At 37.9% G+C, this 15,704-nt stretch overlaps 2 protein-coding genes across 3 annotated transcripts; one reads left to right on the forward strand and one right to left on the reverse strand.

The window, feature by feature from the left end:
• The first annotated feature begins 83 nt into the window (after positions 1-83).
• Positions 84-5,920, forward strand: TRAPPC2 (trafficking protein particle complex 2). Of its 2 annotated transcripts, none has more exons than XM_031064856.1 (5): positions 84-250; positions 750-860; positions 2,491-2,635; positions 3,380-3,465; positions 4,317-5,920. In XM_031064856.1, the coding sequence occupies exons 2-5, from the start codon at positions 768-770 to the stop codon at positions 4,413-4,415; spliced, it is 423 nt and encodes a 140-aa protein (XP_030920716.1). In that variant the 5' UTR covers positions 84-250; positions 750-767; the 3' UTR covers positions 4,416-5,920. The 2 variants fall into 2 exon arrangements, with proteins under 2 accessions (XP_030920716.1, XP_005430567.1); XM_005430510.2 differs by lacking the exon at positions 84-250 and adding an exon at positions 314-648.
• A 2,284-nt stretch (positions 5,921-8,204) lies between these two features.
• Positions 8,205-15,213, reverse strand: RAB9A (RAB9A, member RAS oncogene family). The gene is made up of 2 exons (XM_005430512.2): positions 15,122-15,213; positions 8,205-10,377 (listed from the first exon to the last, which is right to left on the reverse strand). The coding sequence occupies exon 2, from the start codon at positions 10,341-10,343 to the stop codon at positions 9,738-9,740; it is 606 nt and encodes a 201-aa protein (XP_005430569.1). The 5' UTR covers positions 10,344-10,377; positions 15,122-15,213; the 3' UTR covers positions 8,205-9,737.
• Positions 15,214-15,704: the final 491 nt, after the last annotated feature.

Below are 15,704 nucleotides of genomic sequence, written 5' to 3' on the forward strand. Positions count from 1 at the left end.
CCCCCCTGGGGACGGCAGCCCCGCGGAGTCCGGGCCTTCCCCCCGGGGGGCGGCGGGACGGGTTGGCCTTTCCGGGCACCTCTGGAGGGCCCGGGGTTGGAGCCGTGGGATTGTCCCAGGGAGGAGGCGCCCGCCGGCTGCCGCCCTTCCCCTTCTGCTGCCTGGGAGCTGGGCCCGGGGAGAGGCAGGCGAGGAGGTTCCTCCAGACGGGTGCTATGGGCTGGGATATCGCTGTGTCCGGGGGCTCCCGGTGGGTAAATCATCGGCGAGCAGGGCAGGAATCGGTTTTAGGTACCTGGGGTCACTTCCACGTCCGCTTCCCAACGATATTCTCCGGCTCCCCCAGAATCTGACAGCTTGGGAGTGAACAGAGGCATCTGGCCCAGCCTGCTCAAACAGGGCCGTCCTGGAGCACAGGGCACAGAATTGTGTCTGGGCTGTTCTGGAATAACTTCAGGCTTTCTGGACAGACTGTTCCAGTGCTCAGTCACACGCACAGCAATAAGTTCCTCCTCGTGTCCAGGTGGAACTTCCCGGGCATCAGTTTCTGCCTGTTATTTCTCATCCTGGTGGGCGGCTGCACCAAGAAGAGCTCGGCTCCATCCTCTTGACATGCATACCTAAATGTTTATCTCTCTTTTACCTCTGGTAAATATGGATGGGAGCACATTGGCTGATTTTTAGGAGCTCTTCTACATGGATTAAGAGTTTGTATATAGAGCCATCAGCATTTTTGTCTTTTCTTGTAGGGAGCATTGTTTTGAAGAATGTCTGGAAGTTTCTACTTCGTGATAGTTGGTCATCATGATAATCCCATATTTGAAATGGAATTTCTGCCTCCTGGAAAAGTAGAGTCAAAGGTGTGTTTTTCCCCCTATGACACTCCTGTGATTCTTTTATAATTCTACAATGTATTAGAAGCATGACCAGCATTGTTGTTAAAAGAAGTATCTACTGTTTTCTGGGGTTTATTGAACAGAAATTTTGTCATAGGGAGTAGAACTCTGGATTTACAAAGTCTCTTAAAAAAATCTTTGCCAGATTATACTAGTTCTTCACAAAACACAGCTTCCTTATATATTCCCTGCTGTATGTTATAGAATATATATATCTTAGTTTTGCTTTGGTAATTTCTCTTAGTGTCTAGACGTTTTATAGTAGTAATAGATGTTGTTTAATGCCACTTACTTTTAAGACATTTATATAAAGTAATAAGGTAAAGTATGAAACATAAATTTTAAAGCTCTAGTCAGTCCTTTATTCTTTATGCTATAAAATACCTAATTTTTTAATCATCTACATTATTCATACTTGCTTTTAAGTAAGGAAAGATAAAAACTTGTGGTGATAAATCAAGACTTTGAAAATGTGACAGATGTAATACTACTCAATAAGTATTGTTTCCAGTGGGACAAGAACAAATCTATCTGTAAGTGGCATTACATCAAAGAAAAAATAGATGTCAGAATAAAAGTGCGCGTATCTGAGAGTGTATCCAAAAATGGAAGTATGTGATGTCACTGATTGGAACTGTATGGCATCATCTGTATTTTGAACTAATGTCCCATAAAAGATCATAAATAAGGCTACTCAGACTAGACTTTGTGTGAGGATGTGTAAAAGATATTGCAGGGGAAACCTGAGAGGTGAGAGTGGCAGTAACAGCATCCTGTTACTATGAGAAACAGTACAAAACTACTTATTCTTCCAGTCTGATAAAAGCTTCCAGTGTGGTTTTGTCCTGTATCTTTTCTTGGCAGATGTCCTATGGTGTTCTAGATTGCCTACAAAGTACACAGGCCAAACACTGTGATCTCATGTTTATTATAGGAAGAGATTCAGTTTACATCTGCAGGCATATATTTAATACTAGTTGCAGAAAAAAAGAAGACCCCAAAACCAATAAAACAATCGTGGTTTTAGGTAAACAACATGAGAAAAACAGAATCTTTAGGTGATTTTATCAGCATACCTGCCTTCTGCATTTCTGCTTTCCTCATCTGTCCCCCAGCTCGTACACATTGTAAGCTATGGGTCAATTTCTGCCAAATTTGACTGAAATGTTACAGTCCAGAAAATGCTACATTTTATGTATGCTATGTAAATATCACAAAAACAGATGCCTGGAAAGAAGAGAAAAAGACATATGAGGGCCTATATTGTAGAATAAGTTAGCAGTAGGAGTTTGCCCATCAGTAAACAAAAGAATTCATGCTTGAGTTCCTGAGATGTAGTACAGGCTTTACTGATTTTGTTGCTCTCAGGACTGGTTTTGTGGTGATCTTTTTATTATGACCTTTTTTCTCCCTTGAAACCAAATACCATGAAAACATATGCTAGTTTCATTTAATTACAGGATGGCACGTGTGACAGAAAAGCAGGGTATATGTAACATTATGTAACTTGAACAAATGTTCTGGAGCAAATGATTGTTTGTATTTCATTCCTTTCACTGAATGACTGATCTGCTGTCTTCTGGAAATGCATCAGGATGATCATCGCCACCTCAACCAGTTCATTGCCCATGCTGCTCTCGACCTCGTAGATGAGAACATGTGGCTTTCTAACAACATGTACTTGAAGACTGTGGACAAGTTTAATGAATGGTTTGTTTCTGCTTTTGTCACAGCTGGACATATCCTTCCCTATTCTCTTTCCTTATATTTATATAAGAAAAGCCTTTTCTCAGAAAGAGGTAAGGTAGATAAAGTGAGTTTGGAACAGATTTCTCTGGCTACTCGCTATTATTGTTAGAGTCATCAGCTGCAGGAAGAACTATGTTGGGAGGCACAGCAGCTGGGAACAGTTGGAAAGGTGGATTTTCACCTTTGTAGGAGCCAAAATAGCACAATGAAATGTGGTACATGGAGTAAAGAGGTATGAGAGGCTCTGAGCAAGCTTGTGTGTTCTCTGTTCCCACCCCTTTGACCGTGCTGGACAGGAGAAGTGGCAGTGAACTTGCCTGGTGTCAGTCACTCCAGTGGTGAAAATGCAGTGCTGAGGCTTGATACTATGTACAGGTAGTCCTGGACCTGTTTGTTGAGAAACATTTGTTACATATAGCAAGTAACATTCAGTGACATTTTAACTTTAGGAGTACATGGCAGGGAGCATCATCCACATTCAGAATTACATTGTTTAAAAAAGAAACTTTGGATAGAGAGGTGATTATTTTCAAATAGAGGGATGTTAAAATACAAAGGTAATGCTTTCCAAATTTCATTGCTTCAATTACTTTTTTAAATGCTTCCTCCTATGAGTCACTGCGATTTCAGGTACAACTAAACATTTTAGGTATATGTTGAATTAGGTGTGAATGGTTATCTCAGGATAATGTCTCTTTTCTTTGTAAAAGTTTTATTCTCCTTAATTACTGTACATATGAGATTTATAATGCTTCATGATGTAAGGCAAGAAGATGGAATCAAGAACTTCTTTACTGATGTATATGAGTTGTATATAAAGGTAAGAAATCATTTTTTATGGTCTTGCTGCACTACTTTTGAGCGTGTTCTGCTGTTTGTGCCTAGGCACAGCTGTATTAGCATGTTTTCTGCTGGGGGCCTGTATAAGCACCTGTGCAGTCCACATCAGCCAGAGCTGGTAATGTGACACAAAGGCTGTATTTTCCATTAAGCAGAATAGGTTTTTTGAAATTGTTATAAACTCTGCTCTTTTAGACTTCTTCACTTTAGTTCAGTGATTTTTTTGTGGACTAGATTAGAATGGTTTGGGTAGGAAGTGACCATAAAAACCATCTACAACTTCCTTGCCGTGGGCAGGGACACCTTCCACTAGACCAGACTGGTCAAACCCCAATCCAGCCTGGCCTTGAACAACTCCGGGGCTGAGGAATCAACAGGGTCTCTGGGCAACAGAGAACTTGTGGGGCAACTTCTTGTGATGCATTTTGTGGTAGTATGGTATCATTAATTATGATAATGAAAGGACTCTTCTACAGAGCCCGGTAGCTTTGCTCTCGGAACACATAGCCCTTGTTCCCAAATCCTGGTGGTACTTCCACTGGACAGGGTCATGGCAAACAGTCATGGGAAGCACCACCATCTCAGCCTCCCACAGGCACTCAAATGATCCTGATTTCCACCAGTGTGATGGGTTTGTTCTGAGGAGCTGGTGCTATGGGATGGCTCTGCACATGTATGGAGAGAATGCAAGGGCCTGGAAAGCAAGGAGTGTTTAGGACGTCTGTGCTCTTAGTGGCACTAAATAGGCTGAAAGTTAGTAGTAGATGTCAACTGAAGTGACATTTTTCAGGGCTGGGCATTGTGCTTACTGTGCTTTTCTTCTTTCCCCAGTTTGCAATGAATCCATTTTATGAACTCAATACTCCTATTCGATCCACTGCCTTTGAAAGAAAAGTCCAGTTCCTTGGAAAGAAACACCTTTTAAGCTGAATAAATAAATCTCCTGAGTGAGTGCTTTTTCCCTACTTTCCTGATTGTTTGAACTGTACTTCTTCTGGTTAGTCCTCTGCATGTTTTATACTCATCTTCTGAAGACTGACTAATTGGATGCTGAAGCAGCTTTTTCTTTTGCTGATGTAGATAAAAACAGCCAAGCTTCTCTGGTTAAAAAAAAAGGTGTATCTCAAGAAGTTTCCTTTTATGTGATGTGAAAATAAAGTTTAAACTGTCAGAGGCTGCAGAGGTACAAAGGAAGAAACTGAGACATTATGTGTTAATGCATATGCAAAGTGTAAGCCTCTGACACGGGGTGAGAGGAAATCAGACCTAAATGCAAAAGATGTCACCAGTCACCTGGTTTAATATGAGTAAAAGGGAACTCTTGACTGTTTGGTCTAAGTGCTTAATTTTATAATAAACTTTCCTAGTTGTATTCCTTCAGTAGAGAGCTCACTCTGCAGACTAACCAGACTAAGACAACACTCTGTGGTAGTAAATCAAGCCTCTATTTATTGATGTGTAATTGTATGTATATAAAGTGCTCAATAAGAAATGGAAAATCAGAAAAGCTGTCTCCAGTACATCAAGAAATTTTGAGAAAACCCCTAGAGTTTAAAAGTGTCTAATTTCAAATTTTCCATGTATTTAGTGCAATACACATTTAGCTGCAGTATTGCATCAATGAATGAAATAGACCAGAAGAGCCAGATCTGCCCTGACATTAACTCGAATACACACATAAAAAAACCCAAACGAAATTTACATGTTTAAACTCACTGTTTTTCCCCATTATTTCTTCAACTGCTGAAACTTTCTTTTTGTAAATAAATTTAGAGAAGGATCTTTGCACCATGAAACTATATTTGTTGAGGTTTCAGAAAGGCATTATTTGACCTGTCTGGCTCCTATTCTGTTGTAAAATGTTTTAGGAACCATTTTGCAAAGCTTAACATCATTCCAAACCAGTAATTTTTAAATAGATCATTTGGCATATATGTACCTAATACTTTGCTTGGGTTTACAATCTTAAGTATTCTGTTTCTTTTTGCAGCAAATCTGTATAAGCTATCTTGTACTTTTTTTTTTCAATGTCTGAGAAGTAATTTCCAAAGGAAGTGGCATGCTATTCTAAGAAGTATTTTGCATAGTCTGTATAATTAAGGGGACCACATCTGTATGTGCTGTAAGTGTAGTCAGTCATCATTTCTGCACTTACTGCTAAGCTGCCACTGTAAAATGTTCCATGAGAAAAAAGAACATATTTACCTTAAATAAAACATGAAATGTTGTAGTATGGATGCCTGTTGAGTATACTTGAAGTGATTTAGAAGAAAACTACATAACCACAGTAACAGTACCTGGTGGGGTGGCCAGTGAAGATGGGAATACTTGTCTTTGCAATGTTTTTGCATATAAACTGCATTGTACAGCCCTTTGATAATGTCATGTAATTTTATATAAATAAATTTTTTTTCTGTACACATGGAAATAACAAACACACTTGAGGTAAAGCATTCTTGATCATGTGGTAAGGAGCCACTGAGCTGCAGTTATTTTCTGCCTCCTCCCCTGTATCATGACATCTGGAAAAATACTAACAGTTAAGATTCACTGAGGAAATACTTTAATTAAATAATCATATACTTAGCAGGAAGAAAAGGCTTGGCAAATATGAAGGATTAGTGCTAACAGTTTCTACCACTTTTAGAAGCTACATTTTTTATAATTGCATTTGCTGCTGCAGTAGGACATTAAGTAAAATGAAAGCATTTTCTTTCTTACCTGATTTCTGAAGTCAGTTAGCCAAATGGTGCCTGTTCTTATGCCTCCCTTACATCTTTCCCTCTTTCCTCTGAATATAGCAAATGCAGACTCAGGTCCATCTAGGCTTTATGAAAACAGACTGTTACTGGCACAGGAATGGAAGAATTATGTCCTAACACATCACCTTTGTCCTAGAGTTTGTGGTTCAGGATCATTGTCTTGTGACAGAACCCTGAAGGCCTTGGTGAGGTAGCTCCAAGTTCTCTGGCTGTGGAGAAACACTTGGTTATGCTTTGGTTTGTGACTCTTCTCAGTCAGCTGAAAGACCACTACCTGAAGTGATGGGTGAAAATTATCTTGTGGTCAGCTAAAGTCACAAATCTGTTCTAGGCCTGAAGGCTGCAGTTCCAGCATGCTTCAGTGAACAGTTTCTCAGTGAAAAGAACACCTCCTTTGCAAGGATTACGTTCCTACCCCCTCTCAGGGCTTAAGAGTAAGAATTCAAAATAAAGTCTGTTGCAGTACAAGAAAACAGAGATAATCTGCATTATGCAGTAAAGGCAATAAAAAGTTTCTGCATTAAAGGCATTAGAATTACCCTAAGTCATTCAAAAATCAAGTGTAAGGAGATGAGAACATTAGCACAAGCTAACATGAATCAACCTTAGTAAATCCAGGCTGGAAATGCAACTCAGACTCCAACTAGAACTACAAAGTTCCATTACTGTTTAGGTAACCTGTCAGGTGAGTTAAAGTAAGATCCATTTGAGGTATGGAGCAGCTGTTAAAGCAGCTTATGTAAGCATTGGTACAGTTTATTGTGACATGAGCTGTCAGCTGTCCCAGGTAGCTGCTTCTGCCCCTTCCCATTCTGCTCTCAAACAAGCACAGCATTCAGTAGTCCCACCAACCCACAATAGTTCTTTTTCCTCATTTTAAAGGACACTGGAACTTTGCATACATGTTACACAGTATGTCAATCTGCAGAGCTCCACATACTGCTAACAGGATGCTGTAATATTTGATGTGTGTTAGTTCTTGAAAGAAATCAGTGAATTGAAACATAAGCCACAAATGCCTGCCTTACATCTATATGGAATGAAACCTAGCTTTTACAAAGTACAGAAATTAATGTTTATTATTAAGCATTATGATTTTATACCTGTCACCTATAAGTGCTTGTCAAAAGATTTTTGATTCTGTAGGCATTAAGTAGTTTCTCTCTGAGACCAACTCCTGACCTAAGCCTAATTCCTATGCTGTCTTATTAACCAAGCATGTACACACCTGTTTATCTTTATTGGCCACTTTTGTGATGTGACAGTTGTGACACAGCAGCTCCCAGGGCATGAGTAATACACTTCTATGGGATTATGTTTTAACTTTATTAAACCTATTTCTGAGATGGAGGCTTGGTAACCATGATGTAAAGTGGAAAGGGGACAGATGGGAAAACACAGATGCCTGCACAGAAGAAAGATGATAGTGGTTCTCATCCTTCATTTTTCCCTTTTAGCAATCTTACCTGAATGGTATCTATAGTACTCTAGTCACAGTATCTTCAGCTCCTGTTTTGTTTCAACCTTAATCTCTGCTAAAATGAATGTCAAAGGAAGCTTTAAGTTGTAAGGTAGTGGTTTTACAACCATTTCACATCACTAGATTAGTAGCCCCTAACACAAGCAATCTTAATTTCTAAAGGTTTTTGCTCTCTCATCCTAAGATTAAGAGGGATTTAGCCAAGATTTTCTTTGCAGATCTTTTCCTTCATTGACTAGAAATTAAACATAAGTAGCAGTTCAACCTAAATTTAACTCCTCAGGGATTGAACTTTAAAATACAGTTCTGTTCGTTTAGATGCAGGACTGCAATGATGAATCAGATTTAGGAATGCACAAAAGATAAAAATATGCAAGTTTTAAGCAGGAGTAGCAGATCTGCAGACTAAAGTTGTCCTGGACAGGCTGAACAAGAATAAATACATTCAGAAAAGTGTACTAAGAGCAACAAGAAGGGTTTGTTTTTGCAAGCTTTACTTCCAAATAATTACACCTGGTACAGATTGATCAGATACTTTTAAGATAAAGTGCTTGCTGGTAATGTACTCTTCAAGAAATGCTTTTCCATTGAAACAAAAACAGTTTCTGTACAGAAAGCAGTTGTTTAATGAATAACATGGCCTGTCCCGCAGCATCAGACTTCCTCTCAGACCATGTGCACATGTGTGCCTGTTAGCAGTCAATTACAGATGGAAGCAATTGCGAGTGCACTAGTAATTTTGCTATTGCAAGGACAGTGGTTACTCTGAGAGTCAATAACCATTTCTCATACAAGTATTCTACCACTTAAACTGCAGCTGAAAGCCTCTAAAACACCTGTAAGTTTTGTCTGCCTGACTGCGAAAAACTGTCCAACAAATACAGAATTTGTTCTGGTTCATAATTATGAAATGAATTCAGTATATAAAAGATATTATCCCTTAAAGGTACAAGTCCATATCCTAAAATAGCAATTTTAATAATGATCAAATTCAGCTCAAACACTATCTATAGTTATATACCTGTATTAGGGCTGAAAGCTGTCAAATCTACTGTAAGTCAAGAGCTTCCTGAGTTCTCTACGTATTGCCATTCCTTAATATCACAGTGCAGATATTACAGGTAAACACATTCATAGCTCAGGTTAACAGGAACAAGAAGTTTGGAACTTCTAAGGCTGTACACAAGTTTTCCTAAAAAATTGTCACAATGTGGATCCTTTCAAGTGCTATTAAAGCTGACTAAATAAAGCATTTCTTTTTCAAAAAATGGTTACATTTCAGTTACTCAGATTTTTCACCTTATTGATCAGAAACATGCCAGAATGGACTTAAGGCAAGGACACACATTAATTTTAAAAATGATCAGTATTTTGCATTAAACCACTGGAAAAATTAGTGCAGCATTAGAATAGTATATGGGAGAAAATGGACATTAAATACATAGGAAATTTACTTCCTGCTTACAAACTTACACAAATTACAGCAACATTAGGCAATCAGAAGACCTGGATGTAATTTATATTAACTTATAATAACCACATTAGAGATGAAGTACCACTCACAGGAAAAGGAATGTAGTGAGACTGAAGTTTAATATCTAGCATTGTTAAGAAACTGACATCTAATGAAACAAAAGTGGAATGCTGATTTCATAAAAATATACACATATAAAAGTATCTTTGTGCCTGAATTCCAGAACAGCTTCTTCAAAGTAGTGCTTCTAGAACTTTCAAGTTTTAATTATATTCAAAGTACTTATCATATGAATAAAGTTGGCAAATTATATTCTTATATTATTTTTTTCCTTGATGTCTTCCTAAACAAAGCATCACTAATTCAATAATGGGTCACTCATGAATGGAGATTTTTCTTTTTCTCCCCCATGAAAGCAGCAGAATGTTACAATTTTAATATTAGAGTGAAACCCATTTGTTATTCTATTTACTACACCTTCCCCATTCCTTTACAGAGCAAGCTAGTCAACAGTAATTTGGCAAAAGAAATTTAAGTCAACAACAAGATGAGCTGGGCTTCGGTTTCCGATGAAGGTTTACTGTATCTGTTTGAATAAAGTGATCTGATCTATCTTCAGAGGCTAGAACTCTTCTAACAGCTTCTTCAAAGGCTGCTGCAACGTTAGTGGCATCTTTTGCACTGGTTTCAAAATAGGGATAGTTGCCATTATTCCTGCACCAGTCTTGGGCTTCTTCTGTAGATACTTGCCTTTCATCAATATCAACTTTGTTACCCAGTATCACAAATGGAAAATTTTCAGGCTCCTTCACATCTGCATAATAAATGAATTCTTTCTTCCAGTTGCTTAAGTTTTGGAAACTTTGAGAGTCATCCACACTGAAGGTTAGCAGGCAACAGTCAGAACCTCTATAGAAAGGAGTCCGCAAGCTCCTAAAGCGTTCCTGACCTGCTGTGTCCCATATCTGCATGGTAACAAAATGTCCATCCACTTCCAACTCTTTATTTAAGAATTCCACACCTATTGTATGAAACAGCTGCGCATCGAACTTGTTGGTGACATATCTGTTCATGAGGGAACTCTTCCCAACTCCACCATCTCCCAGCAGTATTACTTTAAGCAGTGATGATTTTGTTGCCATTGTTACGGGAAAGGATCCTCCTGTTTTCCTAGACCTGTAAAAATTAAGGAAAATGTTAAAAAGGGAAATAGTTGTGAGCACCAAATTTTGCACACATAAATATCAAGAATGTGTTTTAAATTCCACCAACATCAAGTTTCATGTACAAAAACAGGACTCCACTAAACAGGTGAACTGCAGATACAGTCCAGTAAGAGTACCCAGTCAAGAATATCAAATTAAAGAGGTGTCTCTTCCACAGACTTGCAGCCTGCATCTAAGCAGTATGCTGCATAAATTACTGGTCTGTCACTTAGAACTATTTTAAACCCCCAAATCCTTCAAACCACTCCCCCTTTGTACTGAAGGGGTACCACATCACATTCAACAAGTGCTATAACTAATTTATGTTCACTGGAAAAGGTTCATGGAAAAAAGCAGAGTGAGAGAATTTTATAGAGCATGTGCCTTGAACTAGTCACTTCAGTGCTGTATTTTATTACCAAAGTTACTTTTTAAACCAAAGCACTAGGAACACAGTTATCTATGGAACTAATGCAAATGCTGTCATTTTATTTAGATGAGCATTCAATAGTTTATAGTTTACTTCTTGCAGAACAGTATTGGTGAATGGAATACTATTAAAACTTCCACAAAAGAAAATTTGCTGTTACTACTTCAATGATACTCAAAATGCCACATACTGAGCCCAAGCCTAAAATGACAGTTCAGTTAGGAGGTGTCAACTTCCCACAGTAAAACTGTCAAAAATTCTGAAAGTGCTAGTGAATAGTCTGGCTGCCAGCATGGGGATGGCAAATTAGTGACACCAAAGAAGGCTTTTTAACTGTTAGACTTAAAAAGAAATAATAATAAAAAATATCCTTTAGCACTAAAGTAGTTTGTGCTACTTATTAGTGCTTTGTACCCAACCTTTGCCCTCACAACTGTAGTGTCATCTAATACTGCAAAATGGTGTTTTAATTGCTTGGGGCTAAAGTTTCATTTTATCAAGCTCAAATTGAAGTTTCTGTATGAGAACTGTGTTCCTAAACCTACCTGATAGTCTGGGCTTCAGCCCTACCAGGCTTCTCTGAAAATAGCATCTATTTGAAATGGAAATGGGTCATAAGTTGCCTAGTCCCTCTCTTTCTTTGAAGGAAGGAATGTGGTCTTGCTAGTTGTAATTAGCATTACTGGCATATACATCACCCACAGTGTGGCTGTAGAATTAGTACCTGATACAAGCTGGTGTGAGAGTCATATGACTCTGTGCTGCCTTACAATCAAGGCCTACAGTAGGAGCAAGAAATTTCAGGAATTTTTTTTATCAGTGACTTTCCATCTTTGAATATTTACTTGCTAGACACAATCTACAGTAAGACAAAACGAGTAGTTTGAAGCCTCAACACAAAAAAAATCAAAATACAAGGAACTGACTGCTTCCATTAATTTTTTTTTCAGAGCAAGTAATTTAATTCATTCATACTGCATAACTAACAACGTTTACAAAACCTTAATTCTGTACAGGTTTGTATGATAACACAGCTTCTTAGAAGCTACAATAAGATAGTTCATTTACTCTTCAGAGAGTTAGAGGATAATGGCTATGGCTCAGGTTATGAACACATACATTTAGTGCATGTGAAAAACCTCATTAGAGTCACTGGACTACTTGTGTAAGAGTTGCAGTTAAGAGATGCTTAACTCTTAACTCTGAAAATGGTCTAGTGCATTTATTTATGTCTCCAGTTTCTACATCAATAGATAGGAGCTGCTTCTTAATAAATACTGCTTTCATGGGAACAGAGGGTACTGGATGTTCTCCTGCTCTTCCCTACCAGTGCAGGGAACAAGTTATAATTTATTTTTCCAGTCCTGCAGAAATTGGAAGTTCGGCAAATGCCACAACGTGCATAAATAACTGGCTTAAGTAGTTCTGGCTGGTACTAAGCACTCGTTTCTTCAGCATCTGCATTTTTATCAATGGCAGTTATTATAATGAAATTGTTCACAAGGCCACATTTTAAACAAAATACACATAAGGAAGCTGTTAACAGTATCTACTACTTTGTGCATCTACAACCTGCAGAGTTTATTTGCACAATTTCAGCTGTGTGGGCCATTCCAGTGAGGTCTAAGAGACTGATGACCATAAAATTAGTTTTACTGGGCAGACAATTACAGACCAACCACAAACTATTAAAAGTGGACCAAACGGGTCCTTTCACACAAAAGCTACAGAAGAGTCTTCCGTGATGTTGCAAGCAATGTTGCTTTTCAGGACATTCAGTTTCCACATCTGCCATGCTAGGCTGGAATTAAGTTTCTGTAAAGTTTTTAATCCAAAGTAATGGAATATACATTCAATAATTTAAATAGATGCTGACAAGCTGTATCTGAAGCACCAAAGAAGCACGTTTGAAAGTATTAATAAGTATTTTTGTTTGAAAGTAGCTAAGACTTTATACATTTATAGTTTTATTACTGTGTAAGGGACTCATCTGCAGCCACAACTGATAATGTGATTTAGAGTATCTGCTGAATCAGAGTTGTATTTTTCAGAACAGTAAACTGCTGCATTTATTTTCTGATTGTGCATCTTTAAATAAGTTAAGATTTTTAAAGAACTCAATTTTTGTAATTGTTTTTTCTAAAATTATGAAGCCTTAACACTCCAACAAATAATACAATGATAAAATACTTAAAACACTACAAGAACTAATATTATTTCTCCTATTATACAATTTATCTGTATAATGTGCATTTTGACAGTGGTTTTGGAAGGGATGGTTAACATACAATATGATGTTTCTGAAAATTTACTATGTCAATTTTTCAGTTTAAATCATCATTCATCATCTGAAAACAAAACAAAAACTTAATTCCTAATGTGCATCTGATTGTTTTACCCAGCATCAGGAATCACAAGACAGTATAGAATTACATGTAACTGTTTGCTATAGTTATTTCTTAGTGAGCTACACAATTAGTTAATGTAAAAGTAAGCTCAACCTAGTAGACAAAGAGCCTGTAACAAGAATAATTTTCCTCATGTTCTTCAATCATTTCAATATTCAAAGAAAGTCAGAGGAAATAAAAAGCAGGCCCACTCTGGTTCATTTTGATAACCATTTCTGAATTGCTTCCCCTAACTTAAAAGGTTACAGTGCTTAAATCACAGACTCCAATATTCCTGTTAAAAGCAGGGAACATTTTCTACTAAATGTAATTTATGACATGAACATATACCATAACAAAAAAGGATATTAATTTTTGCCTTTAAGGATGTCCCTTTTAAACAGTAAAATGAATTGCAAGTCAAATATTTCCACTATCAGTCCAAATATTTGCTGTCACAACGAAAGACAAACAGCTAAGCAACCTCAGAAAAATCAGTTTGCATTACAAAATCCAGTCCTGCAAAGGTTAATGAAATACTACTGCCTTGTCCAGTCTATCCATCCAGATTGTGTTACTTCCATATGTCAGCTTAATGTCTGTCTTTATTTTGAGTACAAATACCTCTCTTACAGGTACTGAGGCAGCACTCTAAGAAAAGCTAGATTCTTGGTCTAGAAAACCATAGTAGCAACATGTGAACGCAAGTCTAAGAATTTGTCCTTTTTTACTATAAAAATAATTTCATATATTAAGGAGGTCTACTCACACCAGTGTACTGAAGGCTGGAGACAAATGCTGAACTCAAGTTCTATGAAAATCAGTGCTAGCCAACACAGTAACTGCACTGCATCTATAATGTCAGCAAGCTGCAAACCCCATGTAAACTATTAAGTAAACCAAGGCAATTGGACCTATTTAGTTTCATTTTTCCCATGTTGATACTAGCCACTGCAGCACACCATTAAAAACCCAAACAAAAAAACCACACATAGCAACTGAAATCTCACCTCCACTCCCTGTCTTTAATAGGGCACCAAACCCTGGATCTATTGTAACACCACCACTGAACTGCCTTAGCATTTTTGAAGAAACAGATGTCAGGGACACTTCCAATTTCCAGACAATTGCTTCTCCACTTGTATTTATTTTATAACTTGGAAACAGGCAAGAAAATTTGTTTCAGTTATCACTGTCATTCAGTGGTTACTGGTGAACCACCTGTTAGACAAAACCAAGACTAAACCTAAAGGTTTTCTTGAGGATATGTAGCACACTGTCCTTTAACTGAAGCTGTTGAATGTAAAATAGACTCAAGTTTGTTCCCATCATGTAAGTAATCATGTTTACTTACAACCTAATGTGCCATCAGCCAAAAAGGGGCCATCTAAGAAAAAAAAGGGGCCATCAAAAAGGGACCATCTAAGAAAAAAACACTAAAATTATGGACAAGCAGAATTAGCAGTTCTACAAGCATAACACTGATCATGTTTCACAACTTCCTATCCTCAAATTTACACATATAAGCACATCCATTTCAGTTTTGAAGCTTATTCACAATTTTATTTACTAAGCCACCGTATTTTGTTAAGCCACTGGTATCAGATCAGAAGTTTAAAAAGGCACATCACTGCAAGTATTTTGACTGAAAAAAACACTTGCCTTTCAATAGAAATGTAAACTCCCTCCCTCATTAGTAGTTGGGTTTTTTCACAGAAACAAAGCATTTGACAATAATTGCCAGGCTAGCATAGAAAACGTAGTTTGTTAGTTAAAGCAGCCCATCTAAGAAAGACATTAATTGCTTCTCTGTGAAAGGTCTGAAAAGAAGTCCCAAGAACTACAAGAGTTGCAGCAGAAAGGGCAGAATCCAAAACTACATAGTTTTCAACACTTACTGTTTATGGAGGATTTACATTTCTCAGCCCTCAATCACTACAGTGGTAAAACTTGTTGCCTACAGCAGATCTGCAAGTTTCCAAAAATCTGAAAAGAAAGGACAGAATCATGTTTTCTCACTTTTCTCCCCTTAGTCAATCCTTGTTCTTATATTTGGGAGGTAGTGGTTTATACCCTGGTCAATTAAGTGGCAGAAGAATACTTTTTTAGTGCATAAGAGGCCACAGACATGTTTGACCTGGAAAGACTCTCAATTCAAAGGAAAACAACCAGATATGAAGCCAGGAGGCTACAGGCTTTGTACTTTCCAATGTGCTACAAGCAGAGACATTAGTCAGCCTCCAACCTGACCCTCCCCTCCATGGGGCATTGACGTAAGAGCTGTGGATCAGGAACACCCCTTTACTGACAGTCACTTGTCAGCTGCCTCAGAGCCAGCCCTACCAAAGTCCTCACCTCCTCACGAGTCTTCCTTCCTGTGTCTGTGATTTCACCACTGCACTATGAAGATAGCCTGTCAGCAAATTATTAAACATCTATCCAAAAGAAAACACAGACTATCTGAAATTGCCTCTAGTTGTA

Source organism: Geospiza fortis, unplaced genomic scaffold, assembly GCF_000277835.1.
Source record: "Geospiza fortis unplaced genomic scaffold, GeoFor_1.0 scaffold212, whole genome shotgun sequence".
Classification (NCBI taxonomy): Eukaryota; Metazoa; Chordata; class Aves; order Passeriformes; family Thraupidae; genus Geospiza; species Geospiza fortis.

Coding starts and splice junctions, on each gene's coding strand:
- TRAPPC2 (XM_031064856.1), top strand. CDS start 768: ATGTCTGGAAGTTTCTACTTCGTGATAGTTGGTCATCATGATAATCCC. Junction 861..2,490: donor CTGGAAAAGTAGAGTCAAAG/GTGTGTTTTTCC, acceptor GAAATGCATCAG/GATGATCATCGCCACCTCAA. Junction 2,636..3,379: donor TGCTTTTGTCACAGCTGGAC/ATATCCTTCCCT, acceptor TAATTACTGTAC/ATATGAGATTTATAATGCTT.
- RAB9A (XM_005430512.2), bottom strand. CDS start 10,343: ATGGCAACAAAATCATCACTGCTTAAAGTAATACTGCTGGGAGATGGT.